The sequence below is a fragment of the Octopus sinensis genome, linkage group LG18 (assembly GCF_006345805.1).
Source record: "Octopus sinensis linkage group LG18, ASM634580v1, whole genome shotgun sequence".
Taxonomy (NCBI): domain Eukaryota; kingdom Metazoa; phylum Mollusca; class Cephalopoda; order Octopoda; family Octopodidae; genus Octopus; species Octopus sinensis.
This window is the reverse complement of record NC_043014.1, coordinates 33,202,385-33,229,280: the sequence shown is the minus strand read 5'-3', so window position 1 is coordinate 33,229,280 and position 26,896 is coordinate 33,202,385. Positions and strand designations below refer to the sequence as shown.

Genomic DNA, 26,896 nt, shown 5'->3' with positions numbered 1-26,896 from the left:
TTACTGTTTTAATGTGATCTAAATTATAATCTTCCATTGAAATTTTATGTCAGTTTGTTCCAGCCCCCAGCTCAATAATGAGAAAGTTATTCCACTAAATTCTTTATTTTAAAAATAAACTGAAACAAAAGCATTATATGTCAACAGAAATATGGCAACAAAAGGGTTAATTATACCCCACCCCATCATCTTAAAGGTCAGAGACAATGATCTGAGTTTAAACAACAACCAACATTATAGAACACTGTGATGAACAATGTCAGCAGATAATGTAGTAGGTTACTGGTCCATAGGCTTTTGATTCAAATCCATGACTGGTATTTTGTAGTGTCTTTCAATAAAAAGAATTAAGTTTGTCATCAGTTCATTTTTAAGTTCTAAATGCCAGAAATGCCGTCTTTGAAGAATATTACTTGGTATGGACTGGTGTTAATATTTAGAAGAACCTCCCTTCCTTCTCACAGTTTAACCCCTTGTCCCCTAACATGAAGTTAATCTCCCACCTCTCCCAGGGTTAATAGTCCTGCAAGCTGTATGGTAACCCCAATAGAGCAGATGGCATGAACAATCTGACTTCGCTACCCATTCACTCACATAAATTTGGACAACATACTGTCTGCCAAAATCTTATTTCTTTATTACCCTCAAGGGGCTAAACATAGAGGGAACCAACAAGGATAGACAAAGGGATTAAGTCGATTACATTGACCCCAGTGTGAAACTGGTACTTAATTTATCGACCCCGAAAGGATGAAAGGCAAAGTCGACCTCAGTGGAATTTGAACTCAGAACGTAACGGCAGACGAAATACCGCTAAGCATTTCGCCTGGCGTGCTATCTACCAAAATCTGCAGTCAACATCTCTTGAAAAGGGTTTTATTACCCCAATACATACCCTGTTATTTCCCATAATCTTTTTCTTCTTTCCTTTCCTTTCCTTTGCTTCCTACTCTTTGACTCCAAACCACTCCCACTCTATGCATATTTTGGATCTTACCTTGTGCTAAAATGTTCATTGGTTCTCTCAACTTTTGTCTTTATTATTCTTTACTATTGACTTTGCTATTCAGTTGGACTCACCGTTGTGTTATGGCTGACTTAGGAATTCCATGCAGCAATGTAAACTTCATTAAAGTAATTTTAGCCTGATGATTAGCTATGCTGAAGAAAGTTCATTGTGCAACACTTGCATGAGCTTCAACCAGTTAAGAAATGCATATAGCTTACATTTTACCTATTCCACTCCTTCAGTTTGGAATTTTAATCACATTTTTAGCACTATTAGTTGCTAACAGTGTATAGAAACTATCCACTGAACAAATTTTTTTACAATTTCAGTATGCGAAAACACATGTAGCTCTTGATGTCAATAAATAGTTATTGATTGTGTCTTACCATATACTGTCCATTTTTTCTCTATACTAACCACCTACTGCTTCAAGCTTACAAATTCCCTACATTTGGATCCCTGGATCATATACAAACACACAGACACACACACATGTATGTAATTAAATGAATGTCAAGTGATCAGGATATTACATAATGAACTTCATTAGCTTACAGCTGTTTCTGTTATGAGATACAGTGCACTGAAGGCTAAGTGCTTGTGCATCACCTTATAGATTCATTGGAGCACTGCATCTTATAACAGGAACAGCTGTAAGCTAATGAAATTCATAGCATAATTTTCTCTTTCTTTATTTACTTAATTCCATATTATGCTGTGTACACAACTAATGCTTTAGTCTGAAGCATATGTATACCGAGTTTTAACACCAGGCTATTAGTATTGCTATGCCTCAACAAAACATCAAATATATATATATATATATAGATGTACTTGCATAGCAAGTGATTTGATCTGAGATCGTGTGCTGAAACGAAAACAATTGCAGCGTGGAAGATGTTTGTAAGCCATTTAAGAAACACACAAAAGCCGTTGAACAGGTCACGGTCTTAAAGCGACGAAAATATTTTGACAAATTAAACTTAACTGTTGAAGTGAATCAAACGGCTTTTGTGTGTTTCTTAAATGGCTTACAAACACCTTCCACGCTGCAATTGTTATATATATATATATATATATATATATATACATACATGCATATAAGAAGGGCTTCTTTCAGTTTCTCGCTACCAAATCCACTTGTAAGCCTTTCATTGAATGGGGCTATAGCAAAGACACTTGCTCAATAGGTCTTGCACCTTGAGCAAGTGGGACACCACATGGTTGTGAAATGAACCTCTTAACCACTAAGCCATGTCCACACGTGAACATGTGAGTGAGTTTGTATACACACATATGTATGCATGTATATAAATATATATATATATATATATATATGAATTTGGCTGGCCAAAAAGTTCGTTCATGTTTTACTGATACTAAACTTCAAGAAATCTAATAAGTAGCTAACTCCAGTCTGCTCCCTGCACACGTGCACTCATTTTAGGCTTGACACTTCAACATAGATGCAAACTTGCGACAAGACAGGTTGCAAGTCGTTTGCTTGGGATCACCCTGGAAATGGCAAACCAGAACAAACCTCATCCACATTTCATGCTTTTTTATTTAAAAATGGCAAAAAGGTGGAAGAAACCTGAAGGAATATATGCACAGTATATCTTCTTTGTCTTTTTTCAGTAATTAGACTGTGGCCATGCTGGGGCACCACCTTGAAGAATTTTAGTCAAACGAATCAACTCCAGTACTTATTTTTTATAAAGCCTGGTACTTATTCTACCGGTCTCTTTTGCTGAACCACTAAGTTACAATACTGGTTGTCAAGTGATGGTGGGGGACAAACACACACACATATATATATAATTCTTTTATTTGTTTCAGTCATTTGACTGCAGCCGTGCTGGAGCACCGCCTTTAGTCGAACAAATTGACCAGAGTACTTATTCTTCATAAGCCTAGTACTTATTCTTCGTAAGCCTAGTACTTATTCTAATGGTCACTTTTGCCAAACTGCTAAGTTACAGGGACATAAACACACCAACATCAGTTGACAAGCAATGGTAGGAGGACTAACAGATGCACATAAACGTATATATATATAAAAATATATACGATGGGCTTCTTTCAGTTTCTGCCTACCAGATTCACTCACAAAGCTTTGGTCAACCCAAGGCTATAGTTGAAGGCACTTGCCCAAGGTGCCACGCAGTGGGACTGAACTCAGAACCATGTGGTTGGTAAGCAAGCTACTTACCACACAGCCACTCTTTGATTCGATCCCCAGCCAGCTCTGCACACTGGACGACACGCAAGCACGGCACTGACAATATGCACCAAACCTCCAACGTGTATGTGAGATGCATTGGTATATGACCGCGTGTGTATCGTTGGCGATTTTTTTTCCTCCGTCTTCCCTTCCTTGGACCATTCCCTTTTCTATGTTTCTGATGAAGAGCTCTGCTCAAAACGTTAAATCCTCCTTCTTTCTTTCCTTTCCGGAGCGTCCAATAACACTACACTTGTTCCACGTCCTCGCGTTGTTGTTTTCTCTTTGTTTTCATGCTTGGATTAACTATATATATATATATATATATATATATTAGTCAATTCAAATAAACAAACAATTAAAAAAACAGAGAAAAAAAAGGAAAAAACAAACGTGAGGACATACACAGGAAATATATTAATTTGAAGCTCAGTGAAGTGAGAGAGTTATTGTTGACATTTTGAGAGTAGGTCTTCATCGGAAACAAGAAAGTTCAAAGAGAAAGAAGGAAAAAATAAGGAAAAAATCACCAACAGTCCACGTGGTTACATTTCTGAATATATATATATATATATACCTATATAAGTAAATATATGTATATTCTTACCATGCAGCCAAGGTAAGAATATATATATATATAGTTAATCCAAACAAGAAAGCACAAAAAAAAAACACAACAACGCGAGGACGTGGAACAAATATAGTATTATTGGTCGTTCAGGAAAGAAGTAAAGAAGGAGGGTTTAACGTTTTGAGCGGAGCTCTTCGTCGGAAACATAGAAGGAAAGATCCAGAGAAGGGAAGACAGAGGAAAAAAAAATCGCCAATGGTACACACGAGGTCACATTTATATATATATATATATACACACAGCCAAGGAGAGGATGCTGTTATGGTACATGTGTGCCAGAAGTGGGTCTTCAAGATGTGAAGCTGAAAATTTTTTGCTTCATAATACATCTCGCTCTCACCAGCCAGCTGAGAGTGACAGCAATACCAACTCTTGTTATACAACCAGATTAAGCATAGGTATTCTCTAAATATCCAATATGAAGTGTTAAAAGCCATCTGCATCAACTTAGTTATGTCATTAGGCTCAATATTCAGGCCCCACATCAGTTGAATGAGGCTAACTTCCCCAATGGGTTTCCATCAGTGATTTGTTGCAGAAATATGGAAAAAAAAAAAATGGAAAAATCTTTTGAAGAGAATGGCAAAAGGGATGAAAAACTGATTTAACCTAAATTTAAGACACCAGCAAAAGAAGAAATAAAGACAGACTTTTTTTCTATTCCAAAGAAAAACGATTTTATTCACACAAATATGCAACCGAAGAGTTTAAAGTACCAGTAAGTACATTGCAACAGCTGATGTACTTGCGCATACAAATGCACGTTCCCACGGCTTTATCGATCGCATTCTCACCTGGAGTCGATTTTTGTAATTTTTTCAAGACTTATACACGCCCTGATACCGTCGGTATCTACATATGAAATTTGAGCGCAATCGGATAGAAGATGCCCGAGATCCTAGAAGACACACACACACAGAGACAGAACGGATTTTATATAATATATATAGGATCTTTTCGGTTTGAACGGCAGTTTTTAACATAATTTCTAGGTAACTAAAAAATTTTAAACTTCGTATACTGGTAGAATGTGTTTATAAAACATCTTTTTCTCTTGGCTTTATTGAGAAAATTCTATAGTTTGTAAGATATTTGTTGTTGTCTTTTCTTCAATTTCTGCAATTTCAACCAATCAATGACGTCTATTGAGGTAAAAAAAAAACATTCTGGGCCGTATGAATATGTCCCTCGTTTAAGAAACCGATTGGGTTTATTTACATTTGTGAAGAAAAAAAAAAGATACCCTTTCCCCCACCCCTAAACCTAACCAATCCTAACCCTAAAACAGATTGAAATGCAATAGATCGATACTAGGGTCATAATTATGGGTGACAATTTCATATGACACCGCTAGAAAAAAACTGCCGTTCAAACCGAAAAGATCCCACACATATAGGCGCAGGAGTGGCTGTGTGGTAAGTAGCTTGCTTACCAACCACACGGTTCCGGGTTCAGTCCCACTGCATGGCATCTTGGGCAAGTGTCTTCTGCTATAGCCCCGGGCCGACCAATGCCTTGTGAGTGGATTTGGTAGACGGAAACTGAAAGAAGCCTGTCGTATATATATAGAAATACTGCCAGATCAGACTGGGCCTGATGCAGCCTTCTGGCTTCACAGACTCCAGTTGAACCGTCCAACCCATGCTAGCATGGAAAGCGGACGCTAAATGATGATGATGATGATATATATGTGTATGTTTGTGTGTCTGTGTTAGTCCCCCTAGCATTGCTTGACAACCGATGCTGGTGTGTTTACGTCCCCGTCACTTAGCGGTTCGGCAAAAGAGACCGATAGAATAAGTACTGGGCTTACAAAAGAATAAGTCCCGGCGTCGATTTGCTCGACTAAAGGCGGTGCTCCAGCATGGCCGCAGTCAAATGACTGAAACAAGTAAAAGAGTAAAAGAGAGAGTAAAGAGTATATACACATGTATATATGCATGCACGAGGCAAAGCTATAAATATAATGAAATTACAACTATTATAAGATAAACGCAATACTATACAACCACCACTACCACATTCACTACTACCATCAGCTCCATTTCCAACCACTACACCACAGCCATTATATCTATCCGACCGTGTGCTTTATGCAATTGTTACCGTTGTTGCCGTGGCTATACAATAGGAAGGGCAGAGAGAGAGTGAGAGAGAGAGACAGAGAGAGGGGCAGACAGAGAGAATGAATGTGTGTGAGAGAGAGAGAGGCAGCGGGATATGGTTTGTTCTGAGTTTTATTTTTTTTCTTAACCGACAAATTACGGTTTTGTTTGGAACCACGTGTAGTAAATATTAGCAAGCAACCAACCACACACACACACGCACTCTGACATTGGTCTGCTCGATCACTCCCTCGTACGGTTTGTGTATGTTTGTCCATACAATCTTGAATCAGGAAGTTAGTCTCTTGATAAAGTCAGCAATCTTAACACATGGTCGCTTTATCTTGTTAGCGAAAACAACAAATTCCACCCCCTCAAAACACCCCACCATATTAAAGAAAAAATTGGCTTATATAATCCTTGATATGACGGAATGGTCACGGATGGAGCGCCTTCCCTTATACGTTGCTGAATCGAGGCTGATTTGAGACTAAACAGTAATTTATTTATTTTGATTTACAATGAAATTAAAACTAAAAAGAAAGATTTTTATGTCTGTTTATCTGTCTGGGTCGTTAAAGCAATTACTATCATTTTCTCGGAAAGCCCTGCTGTATAATATTAAACGTCACACCTGCCATCTTAAAATTATATAGCAAATGCGAAACATAGTTCTTAACATTTTTATAACTTACAAAGCACAGAGACATTACCCATAAGTCCTATAGATCTTAAAGGCCCAACTTTAATCAATGTATGCTTATGTCTGGTAGTCAATAAAATAAATATTATAAGCCCCACTACATTGATTTATGCAGGAGCCTAATGCAGCAAAGACAGCCTTGATTATGATATAATCTAAACATGATTTTGTTGTGGAATTATTTCTGTGTATTTGTGGAAGTTACCCGATAAAAATAGATATAATTTATTTTACTGTTATATATAAAAACTACTGAAAAAAATTTTTTAATGAAATATACCGTATTAAATGAGTAATGAAAAATATCGAAAAACTGTCGTTACAGTGTCGAATGGATATTATAACGTCACAAGAGGGAAAAATCCCACAATTTGAATTTTTAAAAGAAAAGTCGCATTTTACTTCCTGACACAAATATCCTTCTGTTGCTAATCAATAATTTGACAATACATATTGATAACACACTTAATATAATGGTCTTAGAAGTATGTAGGAAATAATTCTATTTATTCTATAAAAATAATATTTGAAAATGTGCTTTAACTGAAATTTTTTCTTGTGAATTTTTTCCCTCTAGATTCAGTTAATATACCATGATGATTTTTCTTACATTTATTATTATAGATCGAGATATAGAAATAATTTCATACGTGTGTACTCCGACTGAGCTGTGAACGGAACAATGAACGCACCTAAAATAATATCAGAAACAGTTGTAAGTCTACGGTGCACAAATAAATGTAAAGCCCATTATTTATGCCTTTTCTTGTACACACACACATACAGAGAGAGAGTGGGGGACAAATTTCAATGTTTTGTTCTATTTGTGTTAGAAGTCCATTGAAAACAGACGGCCTGGCATAGATACACATTTAAAAATTATACAAGGATATGATTGTATCAGTATCTCTCTCTCTCTCTCTCTCTCTCTCTATATATATATATATATTATATAATATATATATATATATATAATATATATATATATATATATATATATATATAGAGAGAGAGAGAGAGAGAGAAGAGAGAGAGAGAGAGAGAGAGAGAGAGATATGTATATATATATATGTAAGCGACCTCAGGGCGCTGTGTAAAAATGCTCGTGCGGCAACATATAAGAGCGCCCGTGCAGTGTCACGTAAAAGCACCCAACACACTCTGCAAAGGGGTTAGCGTTGAGAAGGGCATCCAGCCATAGAAACCATGGCAAATCGGACTGGAACCTGGGGCAGCTTCCCCACTTGCCAGCTCTGATCAAACCGTCCAACTAATGCCAGCATGGACAACGGTCGTTATATATATATATATATATGGGGGGGTATATAGGTATGTTGGTGCATAATTATTTCATAGACAATACATGGTTTTATGTGCTACTGGTAGTAAAAAGATGTGTCGTGTCTATTAAATAATATGTATCTCTCACCAGATGGAGTACTTTTTTTGTTGATCTTACCATCACGGAACAGTACATTAAACATATATATCTTTTACTTGTTTGTCATCAGACTGCGGTCATGTTGGGCACCAACTTAGACGAGCGAACTACCCCGAGTACTTTTTTTTTTTTAAAGCTTGGTACTTATTCTATAGGTCTCTTTGTCGTGACGCTACATTACGGAGACGTCTTTCACACCAACACCGATTGTCGTAGTGTTTGCGACATAAGGACACACACACAAATAAATATATATATATATATATATAGATGACGTGCTTCTATCGGTTTCAGTAAACCAAATCCATTCACAAGGCTTTTGCTCGACCCGAGGCTACAGTAGAAGACACTTGCATAAAGTATCATGCAGAGGCCTGAACCTGGAACCATGTGGTTGGGAAGCAAACTTCTTATCACAGCCAGAACATGGTGCGTGCGTGCGTGTATACACGCTCGCGTTTCTTCTCAAATGGTTGACTACTAGGACTGAACTCATTTCGAAATGTCGTCATAAAAACAATTTTATTCTAGGAAATTTCATTCTGCCAGTATGCCGAAAACATTGCAATTCTATAAGTAGAATTAGGTTAAAATCTTGCTCTTTTTTTTTTATTATTTTAGTTCCTCGGTATTTTATAAACATCCATTTCATATTAATTCCTCTTAACAGTATTTTTGAATTTTTGCAACAGATTGATAACTATGAATAAACTATTTTTTCTTCGCATAACTGGGAAAAAAAAAACAATCTCGAATTTCTCTATGGAACCTTGTGCATATTTTTGCTTCGTTAAATTTATTTATTCAAGTACCTATCAGCCGCTTTCTTTATATGGGTCATTGTGTGTGTTACATTGTATATATTACAGTCTAGAGAAAAGCTTCGTTTTTGGTCCAATATGTAACACTTATAAAGACCCATTTCGGTCACAAGTGCCTTCTATTGCACTAGACCTACCTAAGTGTTGCAAGTCAATTTGGTAGGCAGAAACTGAAAGACCATTGTATAGTTGAGTGTGTATGTGTATAATAAATATATAAGATTCCCTTCAATCATGAATAACCACGGGATGCACCTAGAAAGTTCCCCTCTGAGGTAAAAGTCCGGGCAAGGTTGTTTATAGAAGACCAGTAGACGCCCATACATACCTGCCTCCCCTCTCTACGCCACTGTTGTTATTCAAGGAAAAGGTAGATACAGTTTGGCACTAGTGACGTTGCAACTCATTTCTACAGCTGAGTGAACTGGAGCAACACGAAATAAAGTATCTTGCACAAGAACACAACGCTCAGTCCGAGAATCAAACTCACTGCCTCATGATTGTGAGCCCGACGCTCTAACTACTGAGCCATGCCCCTTCACATAACATTTACATAAATCATTAATTTATAACAAAAGTGTTAGATGTGTCGAAGTGTAAGTAACGAATTAAGAACAGTCAAAACTGTTTTCTTTGATGTTATCAACTCTAGGGATTACTTTTCTGTGAATGCATGTGTGTGACCGAGCGTGTATAGAATGACAAATGTCACAAAAACGAGGAAGATTAAACATTCATATCTGTACAAACATCTACAAACAGTAATGGGCAAGCTTCGACCCGCTGGCTTTCTGAATGGCACACCTAACGAAAAATTACCCAGATTTTTTCTTTCTTTTTTCTTTTTAGCAGAGGGGCCCGTTTCTTGAAAGACGTTGGCCATGTTTGATCTATAGTTTGGATAAAATCAAAGAACATACGTGGAGGCGCAATGGTTAGGGCAGCGGACTCGCGGTCGGAGGATCGCGGTTTCGATTCCCAGACCGGGTGTTGTGTGTGTTTACTGAGCGAAAACACCTAAAGCTCCACGAGGTTCCGGTAGGGGGTGGTGGCGACCCCTGTTGTACTCTTTCTCCCACACTTTCTTCCTGTTTCTTGAGTAACGCTACGATGGACTGGCGTCCCGTCCAGCTAGGGGGAACACATACGCCACAGAAACCAAGCCTGGCTAGGTTTGAAAAGGGCGCATAAAAAAATGAACATACACGCACAGAGAAAGAAAAAGTTAAACTCTACATTCGTATTCTGTATTGCGTGTTACATACGATAGCAATCCACTTCGATTGAACATATATCAGGTCATCCTATAAGTAATGTCCGGATTTTAATAACGAAAACATTTAAATGAAACTTAATCATCAATATAGTTTCCATGGCGTCTTTTCATGTACTCGTAAGCTTTTTAATCCCATTAGTGGAAAACCTTTTCAGTTTCGAAGAGTAGCACTCTGAAAGGTCAGTTTCGACTTCTCTAGTTGTTTCTAGAGTTAATTCATCCAAATGATTCTGTAAACTATGGAACAAATGGTAATTGGAAGGAGCAAGGTCTGTGATGTGATCTTTGCAGTGTGGGGGTCTTGCATTGCCCTGATGAAACACTACTCCCTTTCGATTCACTAAAGCTGGCCCTTTTTTTTTTTTCAAAGCAGCGTTCAATTGCTCTGCTTGCTGACAATAGATTTGAACATTGATTGTTGCATTAGTTGGTAGCAATGGATGACTCCTTTGCAATCCCACCAAACAGAGAGAAGAACCTTCTTCCCATGGAGTTCCCTTTTCGCTTGTGGTTGGGCCTTTTATCCTTTACTAAGCCAATGGGTACGACACTTCACATTTTGATAAAAGACCCATTTTTCCTCACAGGTCAACAGTCTGTCCAAAAAGGGCGAGATTAGTTCACAAGAACGAAAAGAAGAGTAGATGTCCACTCGGGATTTGCAGTTGGTTTCAGACAAATCACAAGGCACCCATTTTCCGAGTTTTGGGACCTTTCCACACTGTTGAAGTTATCAATAAACAGTTGTATGGCTTGAACAAAGCTTGCTTGCCAATTCTTCAACTGAAGATGCATGATCTTTTTTAAGTTCTGCCAAAAGGAGCTTGTCATCAAACTCAATTGGACATCCTATTCGGGCCTCGTGTTCAAGGCTGAAATCTCCACTTCTGAATTTTACAAACCCTCTTCTGGAAGGTCTTTCATTCTGGCTTTCTTCTCCATAAGCTGAGTGAATATTTCGAGTCACTTCAGTTACAGAGTTCCCTTTTTTAAACTCATAAAGCATTATGTACCTCAAATGCTCCTTAGACACTTCCAGGTTTCAGGAGCTATAATTAGTGAAATTTCAATTAGATTATGCTGCAAAATAAAATTTAATTAGTTTAAATATGTCCAAATACATGTAATATCACTTGATGTCATTGGACATTCTAAAATACTGTTAAAGCATTTACAAATTGAAAATATAGAAGTCCGGACATTACTTGTGGAATGACCCGACATATATATACAGTAATCACTCGCCATATCGCGGTTCACCTATCGCGCCCTTAGTACATCGCGGATTTTTCCAGCTAATATATGTAAATTTATATCGCGGACTCCTCTGTATATCGCGGGTTTCTGCGGTCGATGGGTATTTGTATTTTTTAGATTTTAATAATTTCTGTGGTAAAAAAAAAACATTTTCACGCCTAAAAATTAATAAATAAAAATACAGTAAAGTACTGCATTGTATAACACATTAATTAAAATAGATTAATAGAAAATACGTAGTGTACCGTTGATGAGAAAACAAAGAATCGCAGACACTGTATGGAAAACGAAACTCGGGAGGAGAGTGTGAGGTGTTGTTTTGCATTTAGAATAAAATAAATATATACAAATTACAAAAATATTTTTTTAAAAATATACAGTACTGTTTCCACTTCGCGGATTTTCACCAATTGCAGAGCGTTTTGGAAAATAATACCCGCGATAGTCGAGGGATTACTTTGTGTGTGTGTATATATGTGTGTGTGTGTGTAGGGGGGGGTCACGAAAAAAAAAACAAAAGACGAAGACAGGTGATGTAGAAAACAAACAGATGTATTAACATAAAATGCTCGGGAATTGAAAAGTCTTTAACGTTTCGAGCCTACGCTCTTTTACAGAAAGGAGCACAGAAAGAAGCAAGGAGAGAAAAAAATGTGTAGTGGCTACCGATCTATAATGGCAAATGCCGGACAGAAGTGTCACATATATATATATATATATGGCGATATATAGTCCTAATAAAGCTCTTCCACAGGTATAAGGCTATCACAAAATTGAAAAGTGGAGATGATTTTTCACTCTGCCAATCGAATTATCTGAAGATCCACAAATACCCATGACAAATATCAAAAAACGGAGTTAGCAAAGTATTAAAAGGATCTGCTAACTCCGCCGTTGACACGCAGAAGGGCACCCGTGCCAGTGACTCTGTAAAGTGATTGCCGTTAGGAAGGGCATCCATCCGTAGAAACTAAGCCAAAACAGATGGCTGCAGCCTGGTGCAGCTCCGGTCAAGCCGTCTAACTCATACCAGCATAGAAAACAGGCATCAAATGATGATTTTATATAAATATATATTGAGTCGAGGGAAAATGTCAAGGAATAAAAAGTCAGATAAAAAGGCCATACGAAGCTTCAATAAATGCCTGATTTAATTGCTTGTTTGTGGTTCTTGTTTCTTTGATAATTGATATTTTCCCAATTACGTGTAATGGCATTAAATCAATTGTATTGTCATTTTGTACAAGCCGTGTATATTTATTGTTAGTTAATAAGAAACTTGCTTTTCTTTTCGTTGATATTTAGGATATTTAAATAATTAAATTTGACAGTTTTATTATATTTCCATTCACCTTGTGTGTGTTAAGGCACGCACACACACATACAAGTTCGATAAGTAACAACACACGACACTTACAGCCCTTGAGTCACTCTATTGCTTTTACTAAATATTAATAAAAATATATATATTGGTACTACTTAAAGAACAGTGGTCCCGTTGAACGCACTTGCGTATCCGCGCTAGCTAGTCGTGACTAGTCGATCCTACAACGACTGCCAAGCAAAGTAAATAAAACACAAAATAAATAATTTTGGATCTTTTCAGTTTGAACGGCAGTTTTTAACATAATTTCTAGGTAACTAAAAAATTTTAAACTACGCATACTGGTAGAACGTGTTTATAAAACATCTGGCGATTTTTCGTCTCTAGTAGACCTTTCCGTCGATTTCCGTAAAAATTTTTTTTTTTTTTTTACATATGGGCTTGCGGGAACTTTTGAAGTAATATACATACATATACACATACACCGAGTAAAAAATTTCAGTTATCTCTTTCTTTCACACATTACTCTGTCTCTTCACACACACTAACAGAAGCACTTCACTTACACAACATACTGTCTGTCTCCCACACCCCATCAAACACACACACACACACACACACACATGTACATCAATGCTTCACATGCACAGTAACTTCAAAAGAGCTTCCCTCATCATACAATCGCTTTCTCTTAGTCTCTTTCGCTCTCATTACTTCAAAAGTTCCCGCAAGCCCATATGTAAAAAGAAAAAAATTTTTTACGGAAATCGACGGAAAGAGACGAAAGATTGCCAAACATCTTTTTCTCTTGGCTTTATTGAGAAAATTCTATAGTTTGTAAGATATTTGTTGTCTTCTTTTTCTTCAATTTCTGCAATTTCAACCAATCACTGACGTCTATTGAGGTAAAAAAAAACATTCTGTGCCGTATGAATAAGTCCCTCGTTTAAGAAACAGATTGGGTTTATTTACATTTGCAAAGAAAAAAAAGCTACCCTTTCCCCCACCCCTAACCCTAAAACAGATTGAAAGAAATGCAATAGATCGATACTAGGGTCATAATTATGGGTGACAATTTCATATGACACCGCTAGAAATAACTGCCGTTCAAACCGAAAAGATCCAATCTTTAACACAAAGTAAATATTTTTTTGTTAAACAAAGTAAATAAAACACAAAAACACAAAGTAAAGATCGACTAGTCATGACTATTCATATTTTGAGTTCTAATTTTCCTGTTAGCATCACCAATATATATACACACACATACAGACGTATATACGCGTGCGCGCACACAAGCGTTACATAAACACATGCACAGTGTCCAGTAAGAAAGGCAATATTCAAACTTTTCAATTTACAAGCCACGTGGTAGTATTATATATCGAGTGAACGTCCAATGTATACGCATATAATAAATATGTACGTCTATATAAGCTCATATCCACATGCATGTACACATAAGTGCCTATGTGAATATTTCGTCAACAAATGAAAGCAAACCAAGATCTGTTTACTTAGAAATATTAGTGACTTAGATAGAAAGGGAGGGGATATTGTGTTTGTTTCTCTGCATATTTTTGGCAACGGTGAACTCGTTTTTTTTAAATCAATGTCAATGAAATGGTTGGGGGGTGAATGAGAGCAGTGGTTGCTTAGCCCAGGTCAGCTCTGATGCTGCAGGCATACGTTTAAAGCTGTTCCAACCGTGACCATCACCTCTATTAGACATAATGTACCAAGGATCACTTTTTTTCCAAAGGAAGCAGAATATGATTTGAAGGAGGGTTTGGCTGCTATTTCTAAATGATGTAGTGAACCTACACGCTCCTTTCAGACTCCCTTGTTGGACCGATCGGTAGTGATTACGATGAATGGTGATAGTGAGAGAGACGGTAACAACGTGGTTGTTGTTTAGCACCAGGTCAGCTTTGATTGAGTAAGCCTATGATCAAAGTCATTCCATATATGACCGTCCTGTTTCTTTGGGGCTATCTTAGACAACCTAATGCTATGTCTTCCCTTTAAATAGACGATAAGGTGAACTTTAAAGGAGATTTGGCTACTCCTTTTAGCAAATCGACTGATCACGTACAGGATCTAAGAAGTAGTGGTATTATTAGCAAAAACGGTGGAGTATAATAGTTACATGACCACACAACCATTGTGACGAAGCTGGCGGTTGGAAGTAGGGAAGGCGGTGGTCGTGGAGGTACCGTTGTTGTTATTTCTTGTTGTCATTGAAGTTGCGCCACGTGATGTAGGCTCATAGAGATATACATACATTAGCAGTTATGGTAGCGGGAGCAATGGTGTCTCACTAAAGTAGGGGAAATGTCATTAAAAATCTGCGTGGGATACACAAAAACAGCAACATGAAAACACGTGTGGGAAAACTTTTTAAAAAGCGTGTGTGCTTTCCTTTCTCTCTCCCTGTACATCCGAAGTTCATTGACTTTCCTTGAGAGGTGCTCAATTTTTTCACCTTATTCATACACACACGTGTGTGTGTATATATATATATATATATATATAATATATATATATATATATTGTGATTATAATCACCCCACGGATTTTTATGGATAACACCATACAAAATTCTGGTGCATCTAAATTAAGTACCATATTCATTTGAATCTAAATTTTTGCTGAACTTATATATATATATATATATATACATATACAGAGACACAGAGAGAGAGAAAGAGACATATATATATATATCGATCTGGATAGGGAGTGCATTTGCACCTATTAGTCTACACAGTGAGAATTTTTCTCCATAACAAAATACAGTGAATGGTTTGGTTTTTTTTTTTTTGGGGGGGGGGTTAGGAGTTCGAATGTTTCAAGCATATTTGAACTGGTAATAACTTTATATTTGTGCATTCACCGCTTAGCACTTATCCAGAGGCAATGCAGTACGATCGTTTCATGCGAGTCGCATGAAACGATCGTACTGCATTACCTCTGTTGCTTATTTTAATTTTAATCACCTTATTTTAAATTGTATGGATAATTACCATATTAAATTCTGGTGCCTCAACTTGAGTACCATATTCATCTGAATCTAAATATATATATATATATATATATATATATATATATATATATATATATATATATAATTTAGAGGACTGACCACTAAAGTGGACGCCTATATGCTAAACATAGACGTCAAATCGCCATTACCTAACTTTTGTATGTAACACAATTTTTAATCTTTGGATTTTTAAAATATGCTAAGCCACTGGTTTTAATTGATTAATATCAATTTCTACCTATATTATTTCATTTTAAATATATATATATATATATTATACACACATACATACACGTATAGACAGGAAGTTATAACGACACACTGACACTCAACTCTGGTTGCACAGTTCTTTATAGCAGAAACAACTGTAAGCTAATAAAGGTGATGATGTAACTCCAGTTCTTATGTCATACATACACACAACCACACATATATATATACACTAGCACCTCACAGTGACCCTACAAAGGACCCAGCAATTCAAGTAGACAGCAGCATGGTAGCTAAATCAATCAAAGGCATGAAGAAAGGGAAAGCTAAAGTACAATCAGAGATAGTGGCAGAGATGCTTGAAATAGCTGCTGAAGGTGGTACGCATGATTATCACTCAGACGGTTAAATAAGTTACAGAGGAAGATGTCATACCCAATGATCTGCGTAATAGTATTCATCATAAACTGCAAAAATGGTAATGGGGATACTTCTGAGAGAAGAAACAGAAGAAGAATCAAACTACTAAATCAGATTATGAAGGTGGTTGAGGCAAGTGAAATCAACATCAAATCCGATGATTGGCATCCGTGCTAGCGGGATGCAAAGAGCACCATACAAGTGTAATCGTTGACAGAGCGGCTAACTGGCTTCCATGCCAGTGGCACATGAAAGGCACCATTCGAGTGTGATCATTACCAGCATCGCCTTACTGGCACCTGTGCCCCGTGCTAGTAGGGTGCTAAGAGCACCATCCAAGTGTGATCATTGCCAGAGCGGCTAACTGGTTTCTGTGCCGGTGGCACATGAAAGGCACCAATCGAGCGTGATCATTACCAGCATCGCCTTACTGGCACCTGTGCCGGTGACATGTGTAAAAAGATTCAAGTGAGGTCGTTGCCAGTATCGCCAGACTGGCCCTCATGCCAGTGGCATGTAAAAGCACCCACTACACTCTCAGAGTGATTGGTATTAGGAAGGGCATCCAGCTGTAGAAACTCTGCCAGATCAAGATTGGAGCCTGGTGCAGCCATCTGGTTCGCCAGCCCTCAGTCAAATCGTCCAACCCATGCTAGCACAGAAAGCGGACGTTAAACGATGATGATGATGAAGAGAGTCACAGCACAAGTGATCTGTAACAAAGTAGACCTAGGAGAGATGCAGTTTGATCCTGAGCCCAGAAGAGGTACCACAGATGCAATATTCCTAGTGAGAGAACTGCAAGAGAAACTTAGAAAAGGTATTTCACAGGGTATCCCCTTTCAGTAATCTGGTGGTCACAAAGAAAACTACATGAAGATGAGTGGCTTGTGAAAACTGTACAAACTATATACAAAGATGCAACTGTTAGCATATAACAAATCCTCATCCCAATGCTGGATATCCAAGAACGAAGTGAAGGGCAGATTTTTAATCCCATAATCACCCTGATTCCAAAAAGGTAAAATAATTCTATGTAGAGCAAAAGTAGGCTGAGACACAGGAGTCCTGGATGGGCTGACAAAATTTCATGTTTATCATTACAGATGGTCCTATGGGTCATTACAGAGGAGTTCAAGCCTAGTTGTCCATAAGAACTCCTGTATGCTGATGATCTAGTTCTCATAATTGAATCTATTTGGGAATTACAGAGGAAAGTACAGACGTAGAAGTTAAACCTAAGATTGAGAGGCCTCAGGGTATACTTAGCAAAGAGTGAATAAGGAAGAAGTCATGACATTGGTATCTTCAAGGAAATGGCCTTCCTCAATATGCATAAAAGGAGGTAGGTGTAAACACCATATGCTATACTCAAAGTAAGCTATGGACGTACAAGAGGTGTAGTGGAATCACAGGCAAACAAAGTGAAAATAAGTTTCATCTATGACTGATGCACTGGGAGCAATATGTACTATGAGTACAGCAGAAACAGATTCTCTTATATGCCCAGTTGGCTCACTAGAAGTAGCTTTTGTTACCTAGATGTAATTAGCAGGAGAGGTACTTAACAAAAAGTACAGTAACCAGGGTAAGAATCAGTTAGAAAAATTCAGGAAGCTTCTACTGGTGATGGCAACAAGTATTTTCCCTTAAAGTGAAAAGTAGATTGTATGATGCTTGGATTTAGAACTGCGATGCTGCAGGGAGGTGAGATATGGGTCTTAAATACACAAAACATGAAAAAGAGCTGCAGAGAAATGAAGCTAGCATGCTCCATTGGATGTGCAGTGTAATTGGGCCTGAACAACAAAGTGCAAATCTGTTGAGAGAAAAACTGGGCAGGAGACATGAGAGGAATCCAATGACATGCAAGAAAGAAGACTACAAAGGTATGGACAAGTGATATGTATGGATGCGGACAGTTGCACTACAAAGTGCCTATCACTTAATGTGGATGGGACCCACGGAAGTGGAGAAACCCAGGAAGGTATAGGACAAAGTGGTAAACCTCATGCAGAAGACAAAGGACTGATATAACTGGCAATATGCAGTTCTCAAGAAGATACACTCACCTCAGCAAAATTGAGATTCTGGAAGCACAATGTGTGTGTGCGCGCAAATGCACAACTGCCTCTGACATACAAAAACCATACCTTGACTGCCCAATTCACTAAAGACATCACCACTACCCACCATCTCTCTAACAGCACAATTCTGCTATTGTATTTAAATGTGACCAGAACTGCACGCTTCATCAACTTTTTCTTGAAACCCCTTATCTTTCTTACTATAGAAAACCACTGTTTCCATCTACCAAATTCACTTGCAAGGCATTGGTTGAACAGAGACAACAATAGAAAATACTTGCCCAAGGTGCTACACAGTATTTAATTCAAGAGTTTCCAAGAAGTTGGTATTTCTATGGCTCCTCCTCGGGTTATTATAGCCACTAGCTCAAGTAAAACTCATTAACCTTTCACAGGCTTTTTTTTTCTGAGTGGTAGGAGTAGTCCAATCTTGCCAAATGCTAACAGATCCTGCTCAGTAGGGAAAGACTAGTAGGGGATTAGTTAAGTTGCTAACCACTCGACCATGAGCACGTAGCTAGCACTGAATTACCTGGTTACCAGCAGTAAGGTTCTAAGACAGCTGCAGTAGTGCAAAACATGAGAACATGCTAAAGAATACAGAAACCATCAAAAGTAATTATACCATACATTTGTTGACTTCCAAACAACTTTTGATAAGTTAAGAAGAGAAGCGTTGAGGTGTATCATAAATAAATACAATATCCCAATGCATCTAATCAGAAAACTGTAAAAGCTATATGAGGAAAGTATTTGTGCAGTTCTAAACAACATTGAAACAATGTAAGAGTTAAACAAGCAATGGTGTAAGACGGAGCTGCCCCAAAGGGCTTAAAAAGCTTTTCAATTTACCTAAATAAATTATGACAGATGCACTATATAGGAGGGCACAGTAGACTGATGGAAGAATGATGACAATTTGCTGATATTGCTAGACAAATTATCTGATGTCGCAAAGAGACGTAAGATAAGACAAGGAAATCAATTGTGAAAAAAAACCAGGTCATTGTGACAGGAGAACAACACAGAACAATGGTACCAGCATGGATGCAGTTAAAATCAATGACATTCAGTCAGAATCAGGGGATGCATTCATGCAAAATCGAGATAAAGACACAAACTGCAATAGCCACAACAGAATTAGCAATGGAAATAAACAATATTTAAGCAGTAAGAACATTGTATTGAGTAACAAACTAAGACGAATACGATCTATGATGACTGCATTCGTATTTATGGATGTGAGATATGGACGTAGATAAAAACATTGAGATGAAATTACCAGCATTCGAAACGAGATGTTTTTTACAGAATTCTTGGTATTACATTGTAGGGTTACTGGTACAACCAGTCAAACTTGGAACAATTTAATGTGATGGTTAGGGAGAGAAAACTTATAGAAACTGAAAAATGGAAAACACTGCAGTGGTTCTCTCACATCAGAAGGATGACAGAATCGTCTGCAAAAATAAGCACGTTTGGAGAAAAATGGAAGGTAAACAGTGAAGGCAACCAAGAAGAGGCTTGTTCGATGATCTTGAGATATGAATTATTATGAAATCCTCAGAGATATGAAGAAAGACTAAGACCGAAAGGAGTAGAAAACATTGCTACAAAATTCAAGTTTCCCAATAGTAAAAGTGCTTTGGGACCAACCTGTGTATAATAAAGACTATAACAAAAATTGTACGCTTATCAAACAACTATTGGAAAGAACAGAGAAACTAATTTAATTAAAATCAGAAGACAATAATTAAATGCTTTGCAGAATTTAGTTTCTTTTTTTTTTACGTTCTAAGTTCAGTTCCCACTTGGGTCAACTTTGCCTAGTACGTTTCCGGGGTCAATAAATTATGGGCAACACTAAAATGTGTGATTTTGTGTCCAAATAATAAAGTGGAAATTATCACTACCATTACAAAAATCAAAATACAAGGTCAAGGTAATCTTTACTTAAAGCGGCGTCAATTAATAGGGCACTAACAATAACGGTGAAAGTACAAACTTTATTAGGCTTTTTACTTATTATTGATTAAATAAAACAGACAAGAAATCGCATCTTTTCGAAATTTATCTTGACTAAGTCACTACAATATAGTGCAAATATATTTATTTAAATTTTATCGAGCCAGGCTTATAACTCCATTCATAATTTTCTTTTACAAATAAATAACAGAATTTTTGTTTACTTTTTAGTAATGCCAGCTTCACAAATTAAATAATAAATAATAAACAACCGATTTTTAAGAGTTTACGTATTCGTTTCAGTCATCTAGAGTAGCGAAGTTTTTTATACATTCTTCATCATTGCTGGGCTTCTTTAACTGACGCCGCTTTAATTGAAGATTTCTTGTTAAAGAAAGTAACCTTTTAAATTGACTGAGTATCTTACTGGTATCTATTTTACAGAGACATCAGGAAAGAAATAAAGTATACAAAATAGACTAGCTAAAGTGCAATTTCCGCATCCTTGGGATGGATGCGAGGACATTTCACAAATCCCGTATGGTTGCTGAGAACTCTTCCAAAATGTATTGCTATTCCCATGCTTTATCTAAAAACCTTTTGTCAAACACCTGCCACTTTCATCTACATAAGGATAGACGACGACTCAACGGGGAGCCTGTATCGCAGCTCGACCTTCTAGAAGTAGCATCCCTTAATCACATCTTACTCTCTGGAAAAAGAAAGTGAAAGGCATGTAATTAGAGATACACTTAGATGGGATGGCTATGGAGGGGAAGTCTTTTTATCAGAGATGTGACTTGGAGTCTGATATACGACATCTTGAGGGTACCTTGGAGCCAATGAGGGAACCTTTAAGCGGTCATTCCACCTGCTAGAAATACCTGCTAAATATACATCAAATTCTACTGTTTTTAAAACAGGAAAAGATCGCCGAAACATAATATAGTCTTAGAGATCCTAAAAAGGCAAGAAGGCCACGGATGGAATTCCCTTAATCAGGGATCATCTAGGACTAAGACAATAACATTAGGGTGTCCTTTATAGTTTTTTTAAGTGAACATAAATTTCTATTTTCGTTTTTGTTGTGGTTTACTGGTGATCTCAAGGAGTTGAACAAAACCTTAACTGCTACTAATACTATTAGTAAACAAAACAAATAGATAAAACATGGAAACACTGAAGAAAAACAAACTGCAAATTATATTTGTATTTATATCGAGACTATGTGTACAGAGTTCATTGTGCAAGGAAATACCTGCTGAAAAAGTGTTTATTTGAATTTAAATTATTCGAAAAATTAAACGGGAACCTGTCGTTAACAGTCGGAAATAATTCAAACAGAGGACAATTTGAAATGGATCACCGTTATTCGCAAGAATCGAAACAAGTTTTATTTGTTGTTTTTCATAATTTTTCGGTTACTTTTTTCAAATTTATAGTTTTTCTTTGACGTATATTTGTTTTATTTCATCTGTTTATGTCACAGGAACAAACTAGTTATGACCTACTTCTATGAATGAGTGTGTATACGTGTGTGTGTCTGTGTATATATATATATATGTGTGCGTGTTATGTGTATATATATATATGTGTGTGTGTATACATATAAATATATATATATCTTACTCACACACTACAAACATAGGCAGCCTCGCACATTTTCATATAGATCGACACACAAAATCATTAAACATAATGCATCAGTGTACACACACATATGTGTATATGCGTGTTACATATATAAATGGTTAACTCACCACTTTCAAATCAAGTACTCCATCTTTGGCTTCCTGTAATAAAGATACAAATTTGGTGGTGAGTAGTCCAAGACTCTTCTCGTGTCGACTGGGTGTGGTGTGATCGGTTGCAGCCATCATCTAGCAAAAGCACCAACCGTTTGGTTGGACGAACAAACAGCTCACTGGGTACGGCAACAACCAACACCACCACTACCTCCACCTCCACCACCATCGTAACACCACTATATCCTCCTCCTCCTCCTCTCTGGCTGCTGTTGTTGCTTCTCCTTCTTGTCTTCCCCCTCCTCCCCTTTCTGCTTCTCTCGCTCATGCTGATTGTTACTGCTGCTATCGCTGGTTGCTTACTCCAGCACACCTTGCGGTGCTTATACACCTTGTAGAACAGACACACAAACACATACGAGATGTGTAGTATATACTGAGATATATATATATGTATATATAAGTTAGTAAACCACATGCAGATATAAATATAATGATATATATACATATATATATTTATTTATTTATATGTACGCACAGATATTAAATAATAGTCATAATGTGATTTAACCCTGGTTGATCAGACTTGTGGTTAAAGGCAATCCAACCATGACTATCTCGTCTTTTTGTATATCAGTAACGAACGAATCGTTCTCTGATTAAGACAGTATAGAGTGATTTGAGAGAGATTTAGTTGCTATTACTAGCATCGGTGAAATATACATGCACTGTTAGATACACATCGATATATGAACTCACACGTGTTCACACACACACATACACAAACACGTGCGCGCGCGCGAGCACTAACTATATCAAGTTCAGTCTAGTATAATTCGGGTAGATGCTGGCGTACTGAATGACGTACACAATAATTTATAATGAATCGAAATTTTGATTCTTAGAGAAAGAATACAAAAGCCTAATGGTGATCGCAAATGACTCTCAAGTAATTCAGAAACAAATGTCATTTTTTTTACTTGTTTCAGTCATTGGACTACGATCATGCTGGAGCACCGCCTTAAAGGGTTTAGTCGAACAAATCGATCCCAGTACTTATTTTTGAAGTCTAGCGCTAATTCTATCAGTCCCTGTGCCGAACCGCTATGTTATCGGACATAACCAACCCAACACCAGTTGTCCAAGAAGTGGTGGGAGACGAACACAGACACGCACATAGATGTGTACATGCATATACACTCACGCATACACATATACACACAAACACACGACGGGCTTCTTTCTGTTTCCATCTACCAAAATCACTAAGGTTTCAGTCAGCTCTTGGCTAAATCAGAAGACATTTGCCTAAGGTGCTGCACGTGTGTACTGAATTAATTATATCATCATCAACTTGAATTATTTAAATTTATGCCATTGGTCCTTTTGAATTATTTCCCTTGGCTCACTTTTTTTCTTATTAAACAATATATATACTGGCTAAAAATCTAAATAGCCGTTGTACTCTGTCACTGATGAATCTAATAAGACCGAAACAATATCCAAACCTGTCTTCTCGCTTGCTAATAAGTTTTAGATTTTCCTCCTAAGAATAGACATTCAATTTACTGTGAAATTAATCTATACTTTCTTGAAATAATTTCTCCTTTTCTGTGTGTCACTAACAATTCCTGCAACGCCTTTTTTTTTTTTCTCTCTCAAACTAAGATATAAATTTCAATTCATTAAAACTGATTTTGCATGTCTAACAGTTGGCGTTAGGAAGGGCATCCAGCCGTAGAAACGCTGCCAGATCAGACTGGGCCTGATGCGGCCTTCCGGCTTCACAGACCCCAGTTGAACCGTCCAACCGATGCTAGCATGGAAAGCGGACGCTAAATGATGATAATGATGATGATGATGAACAGTACATCATCTATATGAATTACCTAAATTCATTCCAATGGACCATTTTAGTTACTTCCCTTAGCATACTATTTATAATAATCTACTTTTACTATACATTTAACCTTTATTATAGGCATGTAGCCTGAACTAAGTATGGACATAACAAGGACGGACAACACAAAACATTGGGTACATATAACGAAGGATAAATATGAAATGGAATATTTATAATGAATAGAATGGAATGGCTTCAGTTTATAATCTTTTATAATACATAGATAGAATGAGACACTCACTATCCAATGACACAAAGATAGCAGAGTGTAATTTGAGGGAATTTGGTTGCTATCACAAGCAGGACAAAGGACTCTGAATAGAGTCGTGTCGTGCATATAGGTTACATGTGCACACACAAATACATGTAGTATGACATACTGGTATAACAGAGATTAACATTTACACAAGCAAATGAAGGTACTGCCATTGCATTCTATTGTTTTGTTAAAAAAAAACACTGCCATGGCTCCCATACTATCCTTTTAACAAGGAAGGGCACACCAGTTTTCTCCACCTATGAAAAGTAAGAGGGTCTCAGCCAAAATAACTTTAACCCTTTAGCAATTAAACCAGTGATATCCAGTTCTACTTGTTTTGTGTTCAATCTGGCTGTATCCAGCTTTCCATACTTACCCTACTATATATTTATAAAACTTCACATCACTTCAATGAAATCTCAAAAGCTATGAGATAATGTATGCTTAGTTCAAAACCATGTGAATAAATAAGCATTACATTTGATAGAGTAATATGAATACTAAGAGGTTAATGACAATTCTGTTGGGATTAATTTTAACCTGGGGCTGAATAAAAACAACACTGTACAAATACCATTTGAACAGAAAAACACATAAATAGGAACAAACATAGTTATATATGTATCCTCATCATCATCATCATTGTTTGACGTCCGCTTTTCATGCTAGCATGGGTTGGACGGTTCAACTGGGGTCTGGGAAGCCAGGAAGCTGCACCAGGCCCGGTCTGATCTGGCTGTGTTTCTACAGCGAGATGCCCTTCCTAACTCCAACTACTCCATGAGTGTAGTGGGTGCTTTTTATGTGCCACCAGCACAGGTGCCAGGTGAGGCTGGCAACGGCCACAATTGGTTGTTGCTTTTTACATGCCACCGGCATGGAGGCCAGTCGAGGCAGTGCTGGCAACGGCCATGTTTGGATGGTTCTTTTACGTGCCACCAGCACTGATATCACAACTGCAATTTCCATTGATTTTTGATCGATTTCGATTTTGATTTCACTTGCCTCAACAGGTCTCCACATGCAGAGTTATATTTATATAGTTATATTTATATCTTTTTGTGTGTTTATAGTGAATTGTCATCATCATCATTTCATGTCTGTTGCCCATGCTGGCATGGGTTTGACGGTTTAACCAGAGCCAGCAAGCTAGGGAGTTGCACCAACTTGCCAGCTCTTGTCAAACCATAGTATACATAATGTGCTTATGCATCATTATGTATGTATATATACATATTTCTTTACTACCCACAAGGGGCTAAACACAGAGGGGACAAACAAGGACAGACAAACGGATTAACTCGATTATATCGACCCCAGTGCGTAACTGGTACTTATTTAATCGACCCCAAAAGGATGAACGGCAAAGTCGACTTCGGCAGAATTTTAACTCAGAACATAGCGGCAGACGAAATACCTATTTCTTTACTACCCACAAGGGGCTAAACACAGAGAGGACAAAAAAAGGACAGACAAACGGATTAAGTAAATTATATCAACCCCAGTGCGTAACTGGTACTTATTCAATTGACCCCGAAAGAATGAAAGGCAAAGTCGACCTCGGCGGAATTTGAACACAGAACGTCACGTCAGACGAAATACCGCAAAGCACTTTGCCCGGCATGCTAACATTTCTGCCAGCTCACCACATGTCTGTACATATACAGACATCTACTATAACATGACCATGCCAGTTAGGTGAAATTGATACAAGAAAATATAGCTTGTATGTATCATCGTTGTTTAAACATACACTTTTTCATGCTTACATGGATCAATGCAAATTCATTGAGTCAGATTTTCTATGACTAGACACCTTTTCTTTTGTGAACCTTCACTTTTTTTTTTCCAAGCAAGGTAATATTTTCCTTTGTCCCTTAAACATGAATAATGCAATGACTGGACATATACTGCAAACAAATGATATTGCTTGTATACTAATTATGTTTGCTTACAATTAACAAGTGTGGCCATACTGAATTATTTCTCATAGCTCATTTTCATTTCATCTATGCAAATTACCAAGGCCATAAATGTTTTCTATTCTTTACTCTCATCTGCAAAAGAATGTTTTCCACTCAAAGTGCTTCATCAACTGAAGAAAACAGGACAATTGCTATGCTGGCGATGCCTATTGACATGGGTCCACAGCTGTCCCCTTGTCTTAGAACAATCACAATTTTCTGCTTAATAGCATGTCAGTTTTAGAGAATCCTTGAAATTATCTCCCTTTCTCATTTAAAGTTAGTACCAGTTGCCATCAATCAACTTGGTCTACCATCTCTGGAAGTGGTTATAATTTCATTAAATCAATTTATCTTGCACGTTATTTAATATGTCCCTCTGCGGGCGTAAACTATTTTATAGGCGTAGGAGTGGCTGTGTGGTAAGTGGCTTGCTTACCAACCACATGGTTCTGGGTTCAGTCCCACTGCGTGGCACCTTGGGCAAGTGTTTTCTACTATAGCCT

General features: G+C 37.4%; 1 protein-coding gene across 1 annotated transcript in view; it reads right to left on the bottom strand.

Moving 5' to 3' along the window:
- LOC115221451 (transcription factor E2F5) overlaps nt 1–22,660 on the bottom strand; it is a 41,549-nt gene extending 18,889 nt beyond the window's left edge. The window contains exon 1 of the mRNA XM_029791636.2: nt 22,280–22,660. Coding sequence (XP_029647496.1) covers nt 22,280–22,399 — 120 coding nt within the window. The 5' untranslated portion in view covers nt 22,400–22,660. The remainder of the gene's footprint in view (nt 1–22,279) is intronic.
- Between the last annotated feature and the right edge of the window lie 4,236 nt (nt 22,661–26,896).